Genomic DNA, 23,300 nt, shown 5'->3' on the forward strand with positions numbered 1-23,300 from the left:
CATAAACTTATGGTTTTAAATAAAGCAATCATTAGTCTAACTTGACAGTCATTTACCTGAGACTTTGATGTACAGATGGACACAAAAGAGCAACTGTGTGATCCCTGTTTACCCATTTCTCTATCTCTTATCCTAATTCACCGATATACACAGGGAGCTAAGAAAGAGAGGGATTCCATACCCTGCAGGTATGTGTGCCCACTCTGTGTAGCCTCATGATCAACCGTCCCCACATCTTGGAACTTGAAAAGCTTAATAATTCTCCCTGATAATTTTGTTTCTATGGTATGCCAGTGCAACCTATAAGTTGCAGAAGCAGTCATGGGACTACTAACTGTCCTAAGTCAAAGATCATCAATATACTAATTATTGTGTCCTTATAATGTGTATTATGCGAAGAAGTTAGATTTGGCATAAGGCTTTGTAGGAAAGATGATTCACAAGGTGGCAAACTGTAATTACAGATTATGTCAACAAAAGTCCTTCAATCAATCAGTGCTTCAAAGAAAAAAGCTACTCAGAAGGTGCATGGAGGCCACAAAGCATCTATATTTGGCAGTCACTAAAAATGCCTTTCTCCAAGAATTTACAAATTTTCATGAACTTTCCCAATAATACAGAGATTATGAAGTAGCTATGAAAAACAAAATTATACTGTGCTTCTCCTTATCCTTTGTTTTCTTAATGCAGTTTGCTGTTAAAATTGACCAAGTTGAAGATTTCCTGAAAAATGCTCAAGAGTTTGACAATATTGACTCTTTGAGAGAACTTCTTCTGCAACAAGAGCATCATACAAAAGGTACAAACTGTATTCCACTCCTCATAGCATGTAATTGTGTACTGACTTCTTGAAGGAATACTTTTATTCTTCCTGTGCATATTAAAACAAAATCTTTTAACAAATATGCAAATACTCTTTCTGGAAAAATATAATGGTGAGGTAGCTTTTTAGCAGATTTGCTGAAAGATATGAAACTCCTGGTTTCAAGCTAGCCCTTCCATCTTTGTTGCTGCAGAGCAGGCAGTGGCAAGCTTGTACTCTGATTTCAGGGCAGTTCAGGTCCAGTGAGCTGCTAAGAAACCAAACTGACTTTTAGTGCTGATTTGCAAGCAAGTTCTAAAACTGTTCTTCTTTTTCCTGGGGCAGTTCATTCAAGTCATCAGAGCTACCAATGAATTAGCATTTTTCTATGGAAAAATTTCCATCAGAAAAATTTCCATCAGATGATTTCCAGTCAGCTTTAGTAACAAGCCCCTGCAAAGCCCTGCAGTCTCTCAGGAGTGACCAAGGGAGGAGTTTGCCCCCGGTTTTCCTTTGCCCAGGGTTGGGGTTTGAAGCAGAAGTGGTTAAGTGAGGGTGGAAGCTACAAGACAGAGGTGGCAGTGCACCAGCTTCAGAATCTTTTGCCTGCAATGGTTCCTGGAATTTTGCTTCTGCCTTTGAGGAATGCAGCTGTGTTTCACCCCCCCAGTCGAATTTTCTGATCTGTTTGAAGAAGTTCTGTGGCTGGGACTGTAACACTGTTGGAGAAAAGCTGCTCTCTCCCCTTCAACAACTTTCCTGTGCACACCTTTGCCCATAAAGTTTCTTCCGTATGAATTCTTTTTCTTTATTCAAGCTTCTATGTGAAGCACCTTCTACCATATTGTGGCACATTCCAATCAAAAAGAGAAAATAATTTTTGGAACTAATCTCATTCTGTGGCCACTCCAGACACCTTTGCAATTCCATATGGTTCTGCATTTTTTATAAGGCTTAAGACTACATCTTTGTAATTTTAATCAAATTTTGCTATATGATTACTAACACTTGGCAGAATATCAATTATACTTTATCATTCACTAGTGGAGCACTAGCTGAAATATTTTTAGCTACCTTGAGCACCAGGTATTCTTCCTAGGAGGCTGAATAGAGGATCGAATTCAGATAACTCTAATGTGGGTTTTGGGCCTTCCAAATTGATCTTCATGGGAGAAAAGTACTCACTGCATACCAATTTAAACTTGCAGTATCTGGCAGCAATTTACTGCTGAAAAGAGGGCCCATAACTGTAAGGATCAGGTGAAATGGCTTGCCAGAGAAAGACTGCTTTGATGGCAATAAGCCTTTCCTAAGATAGAGGAAAGTGGCTGCAATTTATTGACTTCATATTCTACCTTAACTACATAAAATTTTGAAAGCTGATATTGAACTATTTGATAAAAAACAGCGCTTTCTGCAAGAAGGATACTATCTACCTGCTCCAAAGGAAGGTGGCTGGAAATACAACCCTGACCAAGTATTGACTCTACCAGTACGTGATAAGTAGTTTAACACAAATGCTTATCAGTCTGAAATAATAATAAAAAAAAGAGTTTGACACAAACACATTTTAAAATGGAATAAAAAAGGTGAAAACATATAAAATATCCTTGTTTACCCATTTCTATGTGTATTCAGTTTTGGATGGACTGAAATGAAACATTTCTGATTAATACCACTTTTCTGGAAGGCAAGAAGTAAAATGGACAGGCTTGTTGCTGACTTGTTGCAACAAGCTCATGGAAACTAATCTCTCTTGTTAGCCCTTGGTGGCTGAAGAACTAGAGGCCTCCCACTCTGCTTCTTCCCTAGGTGCTCTACATGGAAGGTGGGGATTTAGGGTGCTTTGCCTAGAATTACCAGTACATGTGCTCAGCTGGGAAGACAGAAGTTTCAGGGGGGCTGCTTCTTGTTATTTTACTGGAAGCATCTGGAAAATATTCCTTTCTTTATACTTTTCTTCATGTCTACCTTGCCACTTATATTGGTTTGTCCCCCCTTCTTCCTCATTCTGCTCCTAAAAAACTTCCCTTTTTTTGGAAAGATTTAGAAACACTGATCATTGTCTATTCAATAGATTTTGAACTATGTGACTTTAAGGAGCTGGAACAAAGACAGACAAGTGACTAATAGGTCATTAAAGTGGACTAGTCCACTGAATTTTAACCCTGAATGTGTCCAGGTAAAGACTAAAGAAAGAAGGTAAGAGTTCCTGATACTTCTGACTTATTTATAACAGCCCCCGGGCACCAGAACACTTTTTTCCCAGTGTCTGTGAGGGATGTAAAGACCTAAACTTTGCTTGCATCACTAGTGAAAAACTACAGAGGTTACTGACCCAGACAGGAAGTAAGGTAGAAAATTCCACTTTAGCTTACACAAGGATTGGGAAACCTTCACAAAGAACTCAGTTCTGAGAAAACAATAGTACTTCTGGGTTTTGTCTTGATGTCTCTCAGTACACCTTTATATGTGTGTGTTTATATATATGTTTGTGTATACACCACTGTACCTTTGTAGGTTTACATAAGAGCTGTCCAAATTGAAATGTCTTAGTATATTAGTATACACCATCTAAAGTAAGCATTTATGTCCATGCAATGCATGAAAATATGTTGTGCTCATGTATGCAAATAGATAGTTTGAAAAATACTTGGGTAATATTTGAAATATGCTATTAGAATCACAGAGCACTCTGGGTTTTTTTCCTGATGAAATTCTGTTCTTACAGAACTTCTGGAGAAGTCACTTGCCCTTTTAAACAAAAGCCAAGACCTAACTCAATTCATAGAAGAATTCAAATGTGAGGGGCCAAATGCAAATCCAGAGCTGATTCAAGGAGCCCACAGCAGCTGCTTGAAGATTGACAATCTCCTTGAAATGCTACAGGACAGGCGACGGCAACTGGACAAATTCCTTAGACATCAGCGCCAAGGACTGGAGCAGGTTCTGCAAATTTCTTTGTGGCACCAACAAGAGAACCAGGTAAGAGATATAATATCAAGGGAACTCACAGTAAAAACCTACCAACTGTTTTATGGTACAAACAGAAAAGGAACTTAAATATATTTATTAGGCCAATATTTCTGGGACGGTTCTGTTTGAGGGAATCCTAACTTTTGAATGTTTGATGTTAATGGGAATTCAGGGGATACAGAGAAAACAGAGTACTGGAGACAAGCTCTGCGGTATAAAATCTAGGAGTAGGTTTATGCTCTTTGTGTTGCTTCTGTTTTGCTAGGCACAGCTGTGTAGTCTAGAAGGATGCACAATCTGTGGGTTGCTTATCCCTTACTACCAGGTTATGAAACACAAAAAATGCAGCATCTCCCTTTGGTCTCTGACTGGAATGTGATGATCTGATAGTCATGATTGTAGCATGCTTTATTTTCAGAATTTTCAATGTTTGAAAGCATATGTATTTTACATAACTTCCTTTATGGAACTGTCAGCATCATATTTTCTGATATCTCTTTCATAATTAAAATCAAAGGCAGATTGGCCTATTTTATGCATAATTAGTTATCTTTGGAAGAAGAAAGTAATTAATCCAGTCACTAATTATTGTAAATGAAAGATTAAATCTGATTCTTGAAAAACAGGAGTGCTTTTAGATTTCAACCAATCTAAAAGGAAAATCACAGTGTTTTTCAAACAGCTGTATTTACCTTGTCTCCTTTCCCATCTCTTCAACAAAATCACTGAAAGTGAAATTCTGGGGGTTTCTTGCTTATAAAGCAGTTAAGTGTTCCCAGCCATTCCTTTAGAGCTAAGGTAGCACAATGAAATCACTCAGAGGTATTAGCTGTAGTGGAAGCCAACTGATTAAACTCACTGTAATGGAAAGGAATATTGCCAAGTGGTAAAGGGGTGAACACTTTGCTATAACAGGGTTAAAGAATGACTTTTTCCTCTGCCTAACATTGCAGAAATACTGGTTTGTTTTGCCAAACAGATACATGATAAAAAACCCCCAGCAGTAATTTACAAAGAAATTTTTATTTCCCTTTTAGCACAGTTTTTATTGCCTACACCACTTATTTGTATTTTGATGAAATCACAGTAAATGTTCTGTGAAAATGTGCTTCCAGGAAAAATGTTTCAGTCAGTAAGTACACATCTGGAAGATATGCTTGAGAAATGAAGGCTCAGTATTAAAATAATTTCCTTACTTCCCTAGCTCTGTTGGACTCATGAGATAATGGGAACATTTTATTTTTTGCAACTGAAAATATTTCCAACACATTTTAAAGATTCTTTCATTTTTTAGAATTGTTTAAATTTATTTAAAATAGCGCTATTCTACATGAGCAGATAAAAACAAATCTCTATTAAAATCTGAAGTACCTAGAGTACAGAAATTCTTAGCATGATGCATATGATCCAAGTATAGGGGTGATTTTCCAGACTGGGAAGATTGGAAGAAATCCTCTTGATACCAGTAACTAATTCTGGATACTACTTTAAAGTGCAAAGCTTCACTCAGGAATTCTTGCCATGTGTTGTTTACAAAGAAAGTGAGAGGTACCTACCATGAATCAAGCAGATATAAATGCAAGTAATTCTGTGGAATTGAGGAGATATATTTGTATACTGCATATGTTTGCTGCATATACTTGCTGAAGAAGTTTGTAAGATGTAAAAAATTTGTAAATCTGCATAAAATTATTCCACACAATAGTATCCCATTAGCTTAAGTGGGTTTTTCAAGCCAGGGATGGAGAGATTCTATTAGGTCGGAAGTACTCAGATTTGTAGTCTTTTACTGTATGCAAAGGGATATTTTTAAGTTACTGTATTTCAAGAGAGAATGTACAATATCTTGACTGTGTCAAAAAAGCATGTGTTTTTTCTACACGTGGCTATAACTTGATTCTTCTTCTGTGTTCATTTACAATCTGGTCATGCTTGATGGATACATTTTTGTCTGTTTTGTCATATATATTCCATTATGTGTTTATTTTGGCATTAGTCCTTTCCTTCTGCATTTGTTATAACACAAATGCAAGCATTTAAATAAAAGCATGAACATTAGGAATGAAAAATGAAAGGAATGAAAATGAGAGTTGTTTTTTTTTTTAATGAAACTGCCTTGTACATATTTCAAAGAATGGACAATAATTTATCAAACTTTTCACCTAGTTCTTTTTATTATTTAATTAGGTAACATCTTGGTATAAGAAAAACATCAGAGATTACTTTCAGAAGCAAAATTTAGGCTCATCACTATTGGAAAATGAAGAGTTACTTCAGGAGCTTGAAGAAATGGAAGTCAAAGTGAAAGTAAGAAATGCCATAATTGGTTGGTGAAGCAACTTTAAAAATGAGTAGCAAAATATGAACTTGGGCATTGAACAAGCACATATAGGAGTAGACATTTTCTGTATGTACATGAGATATATATCTCTACATGTCTGAATTATTTTAGTAATTTTACTCCTTTTAATGCAAGACCTCCATGTTTCTCAGATTCTTTTTTTCCTTTAAAATTTTAAAAGCTACTGATAAGTTAAAAGAAGAATAACCCTTGATGTTGTTTAGTTAGTTTTTCAATGTAGTGATCAAGTTCCACACTGGTAATTTACATGTTAAACCCTGTGGCAAATAATAAAGAAAATTAATTTTATAGAATATTGCCAAATTTTAGTGTTTATGAAGGACAAAACCCCAGCCATTTCTACCATAATTAACTGTCAGTGAACTGAATACGTGATTGGAAAAGGTATTTGCCCGTTTATTTCTTGTGACTAAAAGTAATTGAAAATGCTATTCTCGTTGTTAATATCAGTTTTCCAGAGAATAATTCTGTTACCACCGCTCATAAATGCAAGACGAGATTAAAGAAAATGTTGGTATGAGAAGAAAGGATCTTTGTATGAAATAAATTGCCTATATGTAGAACCTTTTTTAGGTGACTCAGTTGTGCTGTCGTCAGGTAAGTGCTGTTGCTGGGTCAGGATCATTCTCCATGATACCATTTTCATGCAATTGAATTTGGATAACCCGGATGACCAAGGAGACCTTTTTCATCCAAAACCGCTTCTAATAGAAGTAAATGCCTTTTAAAAGGTTATTGTGTTGGTCTTAACAGGCTTCTGATTGTTCACAGATCTGTTTCCTTGTAAGCTTTGTAGTTAAATGTCACATGCTTGCATGTTTGCATAATTAACAGTTAACTGCTTCAAGGCTGTCATGTAAACACAATACAATAATATTTCTAATGCTTCTCCCAGCAGCATGTCAGAAAACACTTATTTTTGTAAAAGGAAAATGGGAGTGTGAAGATAGATTCTTCTGAACTGACCTTCGGCACAAGAAAAGCAGATAAACCAGTAAATGAGCAAGCTGTGGGGTGTTTTCAGAGAGAGACACCTGCAAAAATGGGTGTCCCAAAGCATTGCTGACTTTTTAGACAAATAATCATTAATCTTCCCTGCATTTCATTTTCACGGGCTGTTCTTGTAATTTGCTGTCTGAATTAGAAATTAGAGTGTAAGTGCAGAAAGGAGAACAATATGCATTTTCATTTTTTATAATGATCCTTTTCATGGTTGAGTATCTCGAAACTAACTTATAATAATAACACTTATTATTATAATTTCACCTAACAATTCTTCTCCCATTCATTATATAATAATTTATAGATCATTCATATGATTTTACTTAATTGACCTTTTTAAAATTAGGTCATTTAAAAGTGTTTAGCATTAAACATTTGTGTCACAAATCCATGTGAGTTATGATTTAGAATATGTTATCTCTAGCCTTCTGCTTTTCTTACTAGCAGCATTTTCTAGCAGAGGGAAATTAAATTCTGGAAGGGGATGTTGCTGAGCATGTGGATTTTGGTTATGATGTGCCAAAGAGTGGTCAGGTTGAAACTGCATGCTGCAAATGTAATTGAGAAATCTGTGAATTATGGGGCTTTGTGCATTAGTTTTTGCAACACTAAACTGCAGATGTTGCAAACAGAATAAAGGAGAAACCTTTATTCTGTTTACTTTATTCTGTTTACTTTATTCTAAAGTAGTGTAAATAAATCTTTTCAAGTAACTTTTCATATGTGCACTGTAGCTCAGAGCAAAATGTTTTTGTGTAGTAGACATGCAGAGCAAATTTTAGTGTTCTCACAGGGAGTAAGAAAGTGGAAAGTTCCAGTGTCTGCACTGTTCCACACAACATGTTTATTTACCTATATTGTTGCATTAGGTTGAACAGGAGAAAGAGTTCCTTAACTTTTTCAGAGGCCAGCCTAAGAAGGATTTACAGACTTAGTATCTAATTTACTGGGCTGGGAGGAGAAAGGAGAGAGATTTATTATTATTATTATTATTATTATTATTATTATTATTATTATTATGTTCTCAAGCTGGTGTCTTATGTTGAACTTCACCTTGCTAAGAGGTAAAACCCCTGAAAACACTATCACTGACTTGTAAAATTATTAAGACCAAAAATAAACCCTAGAAATTGTAACTGGGGAAAAAGGCCCTCAACCCTCACAAACTTTAAAAGGACCCTCCTGCCTCCACTCCTGCAAGGACTTTCCCAGTTCCCCTCACCCAGTGCCACCAAGATTTGAGAGAAGAGACATATTTAGGAACTCATGTTTCAATAAAGATATCTGCTGGCACTGCTGCACTGATTACCTGCTTGCTGTTACATTTCTATGTGCATAGGAGGTGCTTGACATGGTAAAGAAGAGCTGCTAGCACCACTTTGTGGCCAAATAATTTTTTAACATATCTCAGCAATTTTCTGGGGGTGACAGACTTTGAATTACTTTTTCCTCTTTCTGCATGTTGTTTTTCATCAGCTCACTGTTAAATACACTCCTACAGCCATTCACTGAACTTTCCAAAAGACACATCATATGGTAATTGTCATAGCAGCTCGCACTCAGTTGTGTAAGTGCCCCCTATTTCATTTGTAATTTGAGGGAAATATGATTATGTTTGTAATTATACTGCAACGTAGTTTCTGAAAGCATTTCAAGTATTCACAAGGACTAAATTACCAATGTACTGATGTATGCAACGAATAAATGGCAGGAAGATTTGGGGCTCAGAAAAAGTTCAGTTGTGAACATTTTTGCTTATGGGATAATAAGCTAATTTATCACACATTCTGAAAAATACATACTTTTATGTTTAATTGACTTATAGTTTAAATGCTGCTTTATCTAATACATTGATCGTGATCTGAAGTCAAAGTTTTCTAAGCTTCACCGTAGAACATTCCAGTGAAAAAGCTTTTACGCTATTTCTCAGGTTTTAATTCAAACTCCGAAAGGTTTACTGTATATACAGAAATGTCCATTTATCCCACAATAATTGTTTAACAAAAATATAAATTTGTAGGTATTTCTGCATTCCCCCCCCCCCCCAGACTTGTGCTGGATACTTTAGAAGGCAAAAAATTTTCAAGACTTTTACTTAAAGCTACAATACTTTAAATTTGTCAGTTTTAACACTCTTGAAAAATACCTGTTTAATCAAGAAACCTAGAAAGAACTCATTTTCCTTGCCAAATGGAATAGTGAAAGCAAGTTTTTAAAAGACTTACTGGAGTGAGGAAAAGAATAGTGACAAGAGCTACGGAGACACATTCAATGTGTCTTTAATATGTCAGAGGAATTCACAAGCATCTCCTGATAAATTGAAAAGTCAATGTAATAGTAGGCTGTGTGTTTCTTTCAAGGAAAATGAGTAAGAAATAGGTTAATGCTGACTGGCAGAGTGTTATGAATTTAGTATGTTGAGGTCTGATGAACAGAAGAAACTAAGATTTTTCCACTGAGTTTTTATGTCCTGTTGATGGAAAGCCTATGCTTTTTATGTGTAGAAACATTTCCTTATAAATAGAAAGCTGAAAATGAATTTGTCACTAGCTATTTTATAGAAAATTTAACCAAGTTTGAGCAATGTTTAAACAGGACAGCAAATGAGTCTAACCAAATTTAATACCCTCAGAGAATGTGTAAAGTTGTAATGTTTGTGGAATGTTTTAAAATATAAATTACTATAATAAATGGGGGTTTTGAGCTTGTGTGAAAATTCAAAGAGCCTTGACTCAATATAAACTAGGCAGAGTTTAATATCTGCTTTAAGATCACCTAAAAGCTGCTGTTGGCATCTTGTACCAAACAAATTTATGAATTTTATTACAATGATACACTCTTACAGGGAATAATTTCACTGTAAGTTGAGTTATTTTCCTATAATTAGTCTTGCCTGCTGTAATTGTGATTTAAACATTGTAATACACTGGAACAATTCAGAACTTTTGTTTTTCTGTATTTGCTTCTAAGCTAATTATGGACAGTTTTTTTAATTATGGACTTGCATTAACATGTGCATTTTTCATTCTTGCATGAAATATTATTTTTTAATGATTATACAGATAGAACATAATAGCAAAATGAGGATTCACATATTCAACTGCACTTTCTTTGCCTTTTTCTTTGGCCTTTTTGTTAAAAGCTCCCAGCTTCAGGGTTGTTTTCTAATTATCATTAATATCTGTGTGTTTAAATGTAAGTAAAATTTCTATTAAAATCGACCATGCAATTCATACCAGTCATTCCAGCTGCAAGTATTGGAAGATTACAATATTATGGTGCTGATATAATTGGAAATCAAGTCAGTTAAGCTGTGTGTATGGGGACACCTCCTTACTATTTTTTTCTCCCCAAGATAAATTCTTCTGGTAAAAAGGAACAAATGCAGCACAGTAGACTCTTATTATCCCTAAAATCCTCACTCTTGTTAAATATTGCTTAGGACAGAATGACAAACACAGGGTTTTATGAAAGGGGAATTGTGCATTAAATAATACAGTGCAGGGTTTCACTTAATTAAAAGTACAGGCTGAAGATTATTGCATCCAGAGGTTGGTAATGGTTATTATTTTAATTTGAAAAAGAAACTTTAAAAATTAGAAAGATTTTGCTATAGCTTCTTATCAGTAATAGACAAATTTTTTTAAAAAATTGCTTTTATTGTGCTCAGGATTAATCTCTTTTGGTTTTAGTAGGAAGGTGAGAGTACCCAATTCAAGTCTTCAAGATACATGGGGGATATTTTTGGAGTGTTTTCTTGAGAAAGTGGAGCAACTTCCTTGCAGGATATTCTAAACCAGCAGTATTTTAACAAGCATAGAAGGAAATTCAGTGGGCAATATTTGGCCTTCAGGTGCTTGTTTGGGGAACACACGAACTTGAAAAATCTCTGAGAAGGCTTTTCCTCCAGGCTCCCTTACGGAAGGAAAGAAGAGTTAGAATGAGTGAGACAAGTTTGCATCTTTGTAGGCATACAGTGCAGGTATACTGAAGCACAACCAGAACACATCTTTCTTTTCCAAAATGAAACAAAGCTAGGTTTCTTGAAATATGTGGAATTAGTTTCCTTACTAAAGCCCTTAAATTCTGATTGAAACATTTTAAGGCTATTGAGTTCTTTTTATGCTTTTTTTTTTTAAATTGGTAATACTATAACAAAAGTTAAAAGCAAAAGTAGATTTAATATGAGAAAAACTAAATGAAACATTAATGTAGATCTATAGATTTTTACAGTAGCTTAGGCTTTCCATGGCAGAAAGGTAAGAGTGTTCGCCACAGTGGAGAAATGACTTACAAATCTAGCAGGATTGTCATAATTTTCCTGTTCCTATTCATCATGTTTTCATGATGAAGGGATATGCAGCACTGCACCAAAAAAAAAAAAAAAAATACTGTTCAAATAAGGCGATAATCTGAGACATTTCTGCTAGTTCAGTAAAGGTGTTATCAGTCCTTTTATGTTTGATTTAATGAAGGCTTTTTAAAATTTTTCCTTCACAAAAAGCTTACTTAATACCTAAATAATCTCTAGTATCCTTCTAAATTGGTTTTAATTTAATGCAAATTTGCTTGTTAAAATCTTGGTTAGAATTTCTTTTATAATTTTAATTGCCCATAATTGTTTTGATTGACTTTGCTAAATTTTTTGTCTCTTGTTATATCTTGCAACAGTTAGTACCCTAGATTAATTAACACTGAAAGGTTCATCACTTAGTATACCTTGGCAGTTGTGTTTTTGAGTGAGATGAAAGGTATTTTTATATAAATCATGGTTTTGAGACTACCCATGTTCAAGTCAAGACCATACAGCCATGGTCTGAATGCATGTGCTTTCTATGTTTGGATGTGGTTTTCATTGACCTGTGAGTAGTGCTAGACCTTTTTCCTGACTTGTTCTGGTTAATCTAGAATACAGGAAGGAAAGCAATCCTTTCCACTGGAATTGCCATGCATGATTTAAGCTTGCTGGGAAATGGATATGTTGGAAATTCTAGGATACCTCTCAATTGTTAGTTTTTGAACCAGATCCAATAGGGATCTGGGAGAGATCCCTAGGATCTCTAGGGAGAGAACAGCATCTCTTGAAGAAGTGTATGTAAAATAAGTTTCTGATCTTTTTGAACCAATGTTTTTTACCATACCAGTTCGTATCAAAACAATGAACAATGTCAGATAAAGAATGCACTGAACTACAGAGACCAAAATAGGTCTATTACTGCTTACTGTACTTCAGAGAAGGATAAAGCAGTAAGGGATTTAGAATTGCGACTGTTTGGGAAAGATCTATGAAAAAACCAGATTGCTTCTTTCTGGAGAACTTCCAAAACCTGCAACTTTCACTAGAAATATTTTCACTAAAAAGAAATGACAAATGTGAGGTCCATGTTTTAAGCATGCTGAAAATAGTGAGCCTACCCTGTATCCTTGTTGTGCCATGTGTAGACTTAAGAGTGTTTTAATGAAAAAATTCTAATTTAAAAATACTTTTCTGTTTGCTTTACTAGACATTTGATACAAATCCATGGAAAAATGTGCTAAATTAATGCCAAAAAGTTTCCTCTATTATTTAATCAATTACCAGAAAAAAGGAAGGGAATGTATTACCTAAGGCATAGGAAAGTGCAGGGTAGTATCAGACTCTCCTTTTGCTTTGAATAGTATCTGAGCCACTGATTTTAAGTGTTGACAAGTACAGCAGTAATAAAGTACAATGTAACAGTTTTACTATTTTATAGTTTCCTTTATAGAAACACAGGGAAAAAAAAAAAAAAAAAAAGGCAGCAACCAAGGCAGTAGTTGCAGGTGAAACAGTATTTTTCTCTTGACTCTTTCCAAGTAAATATCATTTCCTTTTGGGCTGTTTAGTCTGATACATCTTCAATACTTCTTTATAACCTAAAGATGATAAGGGTGAATATTGTAACAGCAATCGTCACAGGGGGTGAAAGTTTTCTAGATGAAATTTTAATCCCTAAAGTTGAGGTATATTTGGGTCACTACAGTAGAAGCACAAGTCAGCTCCGTGTGAATAGCTGAATAAAGAAAGAGGAGTGAAACAGGTAGTCAGTTCTAATTAACTAAATGTGCTTCCATGTGGTGCAATGTCAACCAAATACTTGTATGCAAACTTGTACTGATTCAACAGAATCCATTTTAAAACACCTTAGTTTTAATGTACCTGGCTCAATTGTCAGAAATGTTTCTGACTCTACGGTTTGAAATTCTGACGTGTGATCTCCCTTTTTTTCCTTCTGTCACTACCTCTAGAAAGGTTCATGATCAGATAAGGCCAGAGGCATTCTTTGAGTGGACTTAGGATTTTGTGTAGGAAATCAGGGTAACTGTACAATGGAGAATGTCGAGGATGATGGCACACCCTGCTGTAAGGGAGGGTCATTTGACTGAAGTGATTGCCAGACAGCTCTTAGCAGAAATTGTCTCACTGCAAGCTGCTGTTACCTAGGCAGTATTTTAATTTGTTCTTGATTAAATAGGTGGGCTTAAGGGCTGTTTGCTGTGAGAGTGTGGTCATGCCAGGAGGTTTCTGGTCTTTGTTATCCAGACCATTTTTCCCAGCAGACACCTTAGTAACTGCTGCTTCTGCCTGTGGAACTGTGTCAAAGAGTGTAGAATGCCACTGCTGAAAACTCTTATCACTAAACCCATGATTTTCTGGGAAACGTCTCAGAGTAGAAATATTGTTTTAAATCATGATAGCTTTCATGCCTACAACAATACACATTTTGCAATGAATATATTATCATCATGCAGTATATTACTTTTCTACATGTAATTGATTAAAGTGAATTTTTTCCCATTAGGAATGGAATTACACTGTGGAACAATTGGAAGGTGAAGCATTTAGGATCTTGCTTTCAGAGGACTATACAGAAAAAGAACATCTAAAGCTTTCAAATCAGAAAATCTGTCGGTTGCAAGAAGAAGTGTCCTTCCATATAGAAGAAAGGAAAGCCCTGCTGCAAGAGGCCAATGACTTTTTTCATGCTGCTGGCAAGGTTGGTAAGAAGCCAAGTCTGTAATAATAACCTGATAATAAAAAGATTAGTGTGCTCTTGAAAGCTGGTGTATGTGGGATTATGCAAACAGTTGGCTAAACAATTCGAAGTGGAAAGTTACAAATTCAATTACTCTTTTTATATTACTTTTTGCCTCAAACTTCTATCCAAAATGGCAAATCCATTAAAAATTTTTTTCCCTTTTTTTTTCCCCCTTTAAGTATCTTGAGAAGAACGCTTGCTTTCCAAAATTAAGTATTTGGGAAACATTTATTTGCCAAAACTTGCACTTTAAGATCCTGAGCTTTGCCATGATGGCTTAAAGTTGTATGAAGGCACAGGAATTGCTCTGAAATACCCAAACTGTTACAAGCTAGTGTGGACACCAGAAGCAATGTCTATACTTATAGTAGTCTCCACAGGGGCTAATTATAATCAGTATTATTAGTAATGCAACCTTATTTCCAAAATCTTTCTGTTAGAAGACTATTCAGAAAAGCTTATATTATAAGGTGTCCAAAGAACAAATGGTCTTCTTGTATTTTTTCCCAGGTATATTTTTTTCAGATCCTTTATAGAAATTTTAAAAGCAGATAGTTTCCAAGGAGAGTTCCAACAAAGAAATATTGATAACATATGCTTTTCTTTTTTCTTCAGGTACTTGATGGTCTTGAAAGTATTGAGAATTACCATAAAATCTCTATTTCAGAAGGCTTACACTTACCTATATTGACTCTGAAGTACAAGGAATTGCAGGAAGCAATTAAAGGTTGCACAGCAACTACCATGCAAAAGGGACAAACTTTAGTTAATAAAGCAGATTCTCGCAGGTATTCCCTCCATTTTTGCACATCTGCTGCGGGTCTCCATATCTCTATGTCACTTTATAACTCAGCTAGTTAGAATCAAATTGCATTTAGAGCCAGAATAGTTTACTAAGTAGGTAGGCGTTTAAAGACTCAGTGCTTCTGCCATATTTCTCTGGTGGTATTTGTATGAAACCAACACTTAAAGAAAAATTTTTGGGAATGACACTTGTCAGAGTGGTGTCAAACAATGATATTGGTATAATTGGGGCATTGGATAATTGGTATGGTAGGGCAGAACTCAGAATCAATGGTTTAGTTAACGTTTAGGAAGAGTAAATGTATGTAAGTGACAATTAAAATATAGATAGTTATGAGCATTCTCTGCTGCCCACTGTACCCCTTTTAGACCTTTTTGAAAGCCAGAATTACAGCAGTTATAACGTGAATTAATGAAGATAAAAATGCAGATAAAACCCTGTGCAGAAAATATGGAAATTTCTCCACATTTTAGTAGTTTTAGTTAATAAATAAATACCTCTTATTCTTCCAAAGTTTTTGTTAATTACAGTGATCATGCACTTCATGTGTGTGATTTTTACAGTGTTGGAAAAGGTTAAAATCAGTCCCAGTGGCTTAATATCTCCTACTTTTCAGGAGGTCTTAGTAGGAGGTTGGTGCTATAAGAGTGAAGACTGTTTGTGCTAATGAGTTCTGCTTCAAAGACAGAGCAGATGACTATGACTGATGGTTTTCTACTGGTCAGCTTAGCTCTAATTTTCCATTATATGCTTATGTCCTTAATTATTAATTGCATTTCAACACAACAACTGAAAGCATGTAAGATTTATGATTTATGATTTTAGATTAATCTCATGATCCTGCAAAAAATTTCATCTAAAGGTCCTTCACCTGTTAAATCCAGATGTAATTGTCTTGAACCTAGCAATGGGATGAAATTGAAAATTCCAGTAGAAAGTTGTTTTGGAAACACAATGTTTTCACAGCTGTTGTTACTGCTTCCTAACATTTTAATGAAATATAATAGAAGGGGATTTTCCCCAGTGAAACTTTGATTTATAAACCAGCCATAATTTCAGAATGCATGCTGCTGTCCTCCAGGGCTTTATTTTCTGCACACGTTGCCTCTACAGAAGCAGCTGTTGGGTTTCAAAATGTCTGCACAGCATTAATTAATGTTAGGAATGCTAAAGACCGTAGTAGAGAATGAATCTCTAACATGGCAAGTCATTAATGTTCTTTCTTCCTTGTTAAGAGTTTTTAAAAAAACATTTAAACAGTCCAAGACATCAGTGGTATATTAAGATATCTACGGTTGAAATTAAAAAGAATGGGATTAATTTTTCAAAACAACCCTATTAGTAATTTCTTATAAAAGTTCAATAAAACCAAGTAATGCTACAGGTGTATCTCCTGTATGCCAAAGTGTTGGTCAGGATTTTCTATAAATAAATAGAAGTTAGATTTCTGCTTAGAAGACATTATAATCTTAAGTAAAGTTTACATCTGAAGCAGCAGTGATTTAGAGAGGGAAGGTAAAACTTCATAGGCAATCTAACTAGAAATGTGTTTTGCTGCTTCTAAAGAACAGTGAAAAAATCCAGGCTTTAAAATGCCTACTTGTATTATAAAAAGAAGTAAGTCCCTTTATAAAAAAGCAAACACAAAATATCATGGCTTTTCAGTTTTTTCCCTGCTGCCTTCAGGCCTCATTGCCTGAATGTAATGAATTTGCCATACACCTCAAGGCGCAGTGCTCGTACTTCTGTGTGAGCGAAACACTTAACATTCCTAGTCATGGGCTTGAGGATTACAATCATAGAATAATTTAAGATGGCAGGTGACTCTGGAGGTCATTTGGTGCAATCCCTTGCTCAAAACCTGTCTGGTTAGGTTGCTCAGGACCGAGTTTTGACTATCTCCAAGGATGGAAATTCCACAATCTCTCTGGGCAATCTGTGCTGTTGTTTAAGCACTCTTTTTGGGAAACATGTTTTTCTTACACCTATCCAAAGCTTCTGTTGCTGCCACTTGTGAGCATTTTGTCTTGTCCTATTGCTGTACACCTCTGAAGAGACTCTGATCGTCTCTTTATATATATAATGTCCTACTTTCAAATCTTCTTGAGGCATGTTGCAAACTTGCAAAAAAAGACAGTTTCTTTGAAATAATTTGAAATATGAAAATAATGAAATTCATTATTTGAAATAATGAATAAATGAAAATGCTGAAAATATTCATATTGAAAGATGAATAGATGCTAGAAAAGTGACAGAGGAAAGTTCTTGTAAACCCAGAGTGCTTCACAATTAAAATATTGGTAAGGCTGATTTTTAAGCTCTCATATTTTTAAATAAAAAACCAGCTAGAAAAACAGGAGAAAAAATTTCTATGTATTAATTATAAAAAAAATACAAGCAATAAGTTTTGCCTACTAAGAAAATCCTTGTTACTTTGCCAGCCAATTGGCTTGCCTATAAGAACTGTCTTTATTTTAATGCTGGTTTAAATATATTGTATTAAATCATAACAAACCAATGATACTTTCAAAGGCTTTACTGAGATGTATATTATCCTTTTCAAAGCCTGTAAATCTTGTTCTCTTACTGCTTTTTTAAAATGAGTAGAGCTAGTAGCTGTTTTTAAACATACCTCTTTTTAAGGAGAACTGAAATAGAGGAATGACATTTTTAGAATTTAAGATTAAAGCAGAAACTAAGAGGTTTCTAGTTTTTGAAAGAGTAACTTAAAAAAGTTTGAAATCACCTACTTCCTGAAAAGAACTTAAAATTTGGGTACTCTTTGTGTCAAACTCTTGGATCAAATTCAAATTATGTACCAACACCATACTTTATATTAGTAACGTAGACTAATATTTTTCTTGAGGTTACAGAATTTAACTCTGAGCCTTATCTGAAGAAAATTTTCCTCAATACTAGAGGACAAAGTAAGAAACCTGGAATAAGCACCTATATTAACAAAAGTTTCTGAAGAAACTAAAGTAATGAAAAACTTATTTTAAACATGTCTGTTTTACAAAAATTCTTACGATGAATAAATCTAAGTAGTAAATAAGTTGATATGAATGTGTGCGTGGGGGGAAGTTATATCAAAACTTCAACTCTTAATTGTATGAGGTAACTTCTTTACAGTCTAAAGTGGACTGCCTCAAATATTCCAATTCTGAATTGCTTCCCTGATATTATCTTTTAACTTCAAAGGCAAGCGATTGTTTTGTAAATTGGTGTGATTTTTTCTTCAGTTGAAACAACACCTTTAAGGAAAGGTTGACTTAGAATGTATATAACATTCTTTTTTCAACTACTGTAAAAACACGGAAATATTTGAGAATCCAAAGAAAACATTCTTTTAAAAGTACAACTGGTATGCCATATATTTTCTCTTTTAAGCTTTTCCATTTGTCATTTTAGTTTTTAAATAGTATAGCTAGAGTGAGAAGTGAAATGAGCTATTTCTCAGTGAATCAGGCTATGTGTCTTGTGAGAATTAATGTAACTGTATTGTAAATCTACCTTAGGCACTGGTGACAAATTATTTGTTTGGAAACATCATTCCTGTGTTTTACTAATTATCAATTTTATTTGGATTAATTTTCATATTTCTCTTGGTTATTTTTCCTCTAAGGGTAACAGTTTAAAATTCTTAAGTTACTCATCATGCAAATCAAAAAGTGTTGGGTTTGTTTAAAATCATAATCATCCTCTATGTTGAGCAAAAAAATGAGAAATAAATGACAGTTCTACTTCTCCATTTTAGCTCTTGGGTGGCAGGAATTCAGAAAATGATGGAATATGTTCAAAAAAAAGTAGATCAGTTAAACAGCCAGTATCCAGATTATGAAGAACTTGCTTTGAAGAAACAATGGACTACCTCACTTGAAGATCTTCTGAATAAGGTACATCATAGAATCACAGAATGGTTTGGGTTAAAAGGGACCTTAAAGAACATCCAGTTCCAACCCCTCCACCATGGGCAGGGACAACTTCCACTAGCCCAGGTTGCTCAAAGACCCATCCAGCCTGGCCTTGAATGCTTCTAGGGACAGGGTAGCCACAGCTCCTCTGGGCAACCTGTGCCAGTGTCTTACCAACCTCATAGTGAAGAATTTCTTCCTATTATCTAATCTAGACCTACCTTGTTTCCGTTTGAAGCCGTTAACCCTTGTTCAGTCGCTCCAAGTCACTCGCGAGCTTTCTTATAGGCTCCTTTAAGTACTGGAAGGGTCCCTATAAAGTCTTCCCAAAGTTGTCTGCTCTCCAGGCTGAAAAACCCCAGCTGTCTCAGCCTATCACCATAGGAGAGGTGTCCAGCATTCTGATGATCTTTGTGATGATTATTATAATCATCACAGCACATCTTCTTGAAGCATTCAATAACATTCTTAATGCATTCATGAACAGTGCATTGTATTTCCATAATTTAACTATAGTGACTATTAAAGTTGAACCAAATAATAACAAGTTTGTTAGAGAGAGCACAGTTGTAGTTAGATTGCTGAATACTCTTAGCAACACAAAGGAACCTAAAGCTGTTCTGAAAAATTCAGCTGTTTCCACGAGAACATTTTACCAGTGATGTTCAATTAAGCATGGATTTGCTTGGATAATGAACTATTATAACTTGTTCTTTTGGAAAAGAAGTGAGCAATCAGTCCTGTGACCTGTAAGAAGGTTTCCTATACTGCTTCTGTCCTCTGTTCTATGTGGCTGAAAATATAAATAAAAGTGTGGCAAAATTGAGGGTTAATAAGCACGGTGACTGAACCACAGAAAATTTTCAGTAAATCTGAAGGAGACTAGATTCTGTTCACTATAAAAATTCTTTTTGTTAATTAAGGTATTGATGCATCAAGGACATCACAGCCTTGTTTAAACTGCTGAATGTCATATAGTTTTACAGACCTCCTAAATGACTTGTCAGAGATGGAATCGACAAATAGCTCCTAAATAAGTTTCCATGTGTAAATTCAAATTGAAAAAATATGGTCTTTTAGCAAGGTTCGTGGGAAGGAACCAAGAGTGTAGACCAGAAAAGTAAATTTAATGACTAAATAATTAAGTCTGCAATCTGATATTTTATATTTGCATGATGTTTATAATGAACTATTCTCAATCAAATGTGAATTCAATTTATTACAAATTGGTCCTTTTCTATAAATTTATTTGTATAGAAATGATGTCACTATCATGTTGTGAATCTTAAGCTAAAAGTTAAACTATGAAGGTAATTTTTACTTAAAATGGAGACCTCAACTTCAACATAAGGTTTCAGTCTGCAGTTTGTTCTAATCACTTTGCTCTCAGCCTTGCATGAGAGGACATCTTGGAGACTTGTGTCATAACATGATTATTTATTGCAGTGAGGAGTGCTTGTTGTTATATTCCTACCAAACAATGCACTTTTCATCCCAACCCTCAAATGTGAAGTATCCCAAAGAATCTGGTGCCAAATTCAATTGCCCCTCAGCCTCATATAACAGAGTTGAACCTCAATTAAGAGCCAGTTCTGAAGAAAAATGTTACATGTGAATTCACATGTCTAATAATAACTATGTGTGTTATGTCTGGCATCATCTGCCTGTGCTCTTCATAATCTGTTTTATAATCATAGTGCACATATAATATCTTAGTGACAGTGGAAGGAAATTCTGTACATGTATCTGCACAAAAATAGGTCTCTTGCCTTGTTAGAGAAGCTTTAAATGTACTTCCTGAAAAAAACAAAAAACACGGAGCAGAACCAAAATATTTCTGCTAGGGTTATAGTAGCTAGATTATAATGCAGTTGTGCCATATTGAAATCACAAGCCATGGATATTTAGGGTAAAGGAAAGCACTGTCAATAAAATGAGACCAAACAGGAAGGGGTTTTGATCGCACCTGTTGGAGAAATAGTAGAGTTTTCTTCCTTTATGTTTTAATTCCTGACTTTCTCCAACTATATATGATATTAAAGCACAAATTTTACTTTTTCTTCATTTCTTCTCTCTATCCCACCATTTGGGGCTGAGGGGGGTGTGTGTGTGGGGGTGTGTGTGATTGAGCAGCTGTGTGGTATTAGTTGCCAGTTGGGTGTAAACCATGCCCAGAAACATAATCTACGCACAGACAGACACGTGTTAACTCATTTTTTTCTATAAAAAGTGATATTTTATACTGGTGTTATAATGTCTACTTATATAAATTAACCATGTGAATAATACTTTCAAATGAAGGTGTCACAATCAATTAAAAAACTCGCCCCACTGCTTGCCGTTGGTACGGAGATTGGCTCGTACTTGTGTGAGTCAGAAAGAGTTTTGAACAAACACCTTGAACTGGCTAAACAAACAAAGGTAAAAAAACCTTTCAATAATGTTAAGTGCTTTTAGAAACAGATGCTTCATATTACATACCGATGTAATTCTAAATAAGGTGAGAGGCTGACAGTTTCTTGTAAAGAAAACAGGTCTATGGTGTGTTTTAAAATTGTCGTTAATGAACAAAGCTACAGATAACATTACAAGTCAGTCCTTAAATCTTTGTTTTTCCCCACTGTCTCTATCTCACTGTGTTATTTGTTAGTGCCTCTGGATCCTAGTATCAGCTCTTGATAGGAAGGTTCTTCAAATGTGGATTGCTACTCCTATGTGAGGCACCAGATTTAATAATTGTCTAGACAGCCAGAGAAAAACCTTCCTGTAGTTTATTACACCAAATAAAAGAGATGAACTGGCAAAAAAGAAAAACGTGGTTCCCACTTAGAGAAACTGTGAAGGGGGTTGTAATGATATCCACTGGTTATGTTGGGAGTGCAGCCATCTGACGAGAGCCCTGCAGCACCCAGCTCTGTAACACATGTGAGGCTATTTTTAAGTCACATCCAGGGCCTTTCCAACTCCCACAGCAGCACTGCAGTATCTGAAAGCGGGTTAAAATCACTTGAATTCCTTCCATAGCCTTGACATAGGTGCATATTTCAGCCTAAGCTGAACAACATGGCAGTGTGTATTTTAGAAGTATCCTATGTATTTTCAGTTATTAAAACTCCATTACTCCTGCAGAGTTCTTTCTTGTTTCAGGAAACATGGGGCCCAAGGGATGGATCGGTACAGTGCCTGTGGAAATAAAATTCACTTTAAAACAATTCTGCAGAGCACATACTAACAATATAAAAAGCTCAGCAGATAAGCAAGAAAAACTTTTTGTTCTGTCAAGACTTTAAAATAGTTTTAAGTGTCTTTTCTGCCAAATTTTTGCATGCCAGGGTGTTGCTTTTGTTTGCTGCAGTGTCTATTTTGCCCTGACAGATATATACACCTGTTACAACTATACACCTCTTATAACTATTCTTTCTCAGGATTGTGATATGCTAGCTTTCAAAATAGCTATTTTAATAACTACACCTATCATTTTTAGGAAAGAAATGGGTATTTCTGTGATTTAATCTCCATGATGAGCTCTTCTTCAAACAAGCAATTGAATTATACATAAGAGAGCAATCCTAACGAAAATTAACAATGTGATATCAATATTCACAAATCCTTTCCATTTATTATACATTTTTTTCCTATGCTTCTGCCTTCAAAGGAAACTTCATGTGAACTGAGAGCAGCTGAGGGAATCATCAAAAATATGGAAGAGTTGGAACCTGAGCAGGTGGCGGCTTTTTCTAGCAGAGCTGACTTTCTGAATAAAGAACTGAAAAAAATTGAAAAAAATATAAGTTCAAAGCTAGAAATTCTAGAAACTTATGTGGCCTTTTTGCAGTCAGCTGTAGAGGTATGGATTACTTATTTATTCTCTGACTAGACTGTAAAAGTCTTACAATTGAAAAACATACTTCCACTGTAGGAAGAATTGTAATTGATTTTAATTTTTCCCTCTGCACATGTGCACTCTCATTATATGAATGATAAAAATGCTTCCATATATGTACTCTGAATATTAAATTTACTGATTTGCTTCATATAACTTTTAAAAATGTCACATGATATATTCATAGAGATCTTTATTGCTGCCTTGCACTACTTCCACTGACGTGCTAATTCATATGATTGAATTTAAAAATTAAATAAAAACCAGCTCTAGTTCAAATCATAATCAAGTCAATACCAACATAATTTTGGTAGCTGTGCTAATGGTGACCAGGAGAGTTAATTTTCATTTTGATTTGGATTCCATTTTAAGTTTCTGTGATATGGTAGCTTTTCTTTAATATTTAGAATGAAATTGTGGATGGAATGGAACCTGTCAGATAAAATTAGCCACAGGATTTATTTATTGCATGATAAACTACAAAAACCTGTATTACAT

The 23,300-nt window shown here is 35.0% G+C and overlaps 1 protein-coding gene across 5 annotated transcripts in view; it reads left to right on the top strand.

The window, feature by feature from the left end:
- The window catches only part of CCDC141 (coiled-coil domain containing 141), a 71,775-nt gene that overhangs the window by 15,580 nt on the left and 32,895 nt on the right, over window positions 1-23,300 (top strand). For 4 of the 5 annotated variants that reach the window (XM_069020522.1, XM_069020520.1, XM_069020523.1 and 1 more), the window contains exons 5-12: window positions 691-799; window positions 3,534-3,787; window positions 5,966-6,085; window positions 13,964-14,158; window positions 14,816-14,988; window positions 18,763-18,901; window positions 21,221-21,340; window positions 22,575-22,766. In XM_069020522.1, coding sequence (XP_068876623.1) covers window positions 691-799; window positions 3,534-3,787; window positions 5,966-6,085; window positions 13,964-14,158; window positions 14,816-14,988; window positions 18,763-18,901; window positions 21,221-21,340; window positions 22,575-22,766 — 1,302 coding nt within the window. The remainder of the gene's footprint in view (window positions 1-690; window positions 800-3,533; window positions 3,788-5,965; window positions 6,086-13,963; window positions 14,159-14,815; window positions 14,989-18,762; window positions 18,902-21,220; window positions 21,341-22,574; window positions 22,767-23,300) is intronic. The other variant, XM_069020521.1, reaches the window with a different exon arrangement.

This window comes from Aphelocoma coerulescens, chromosome 7 (genome assembly GCF_041296385.1).
Source record: "Aphelocoma coerulescens isolate FSJ_1873_10779 chromosome 7, UR_Acoe_1.0, whole genome shotgun sequence".
Classification (NCBI taxonomy): domain Eukaryota; kingdom Metazoa; phylum Chordata; class Aves; order Passeriformes; family Corvidae; genus Aphelocoma; species Aphelocoma coerulescens.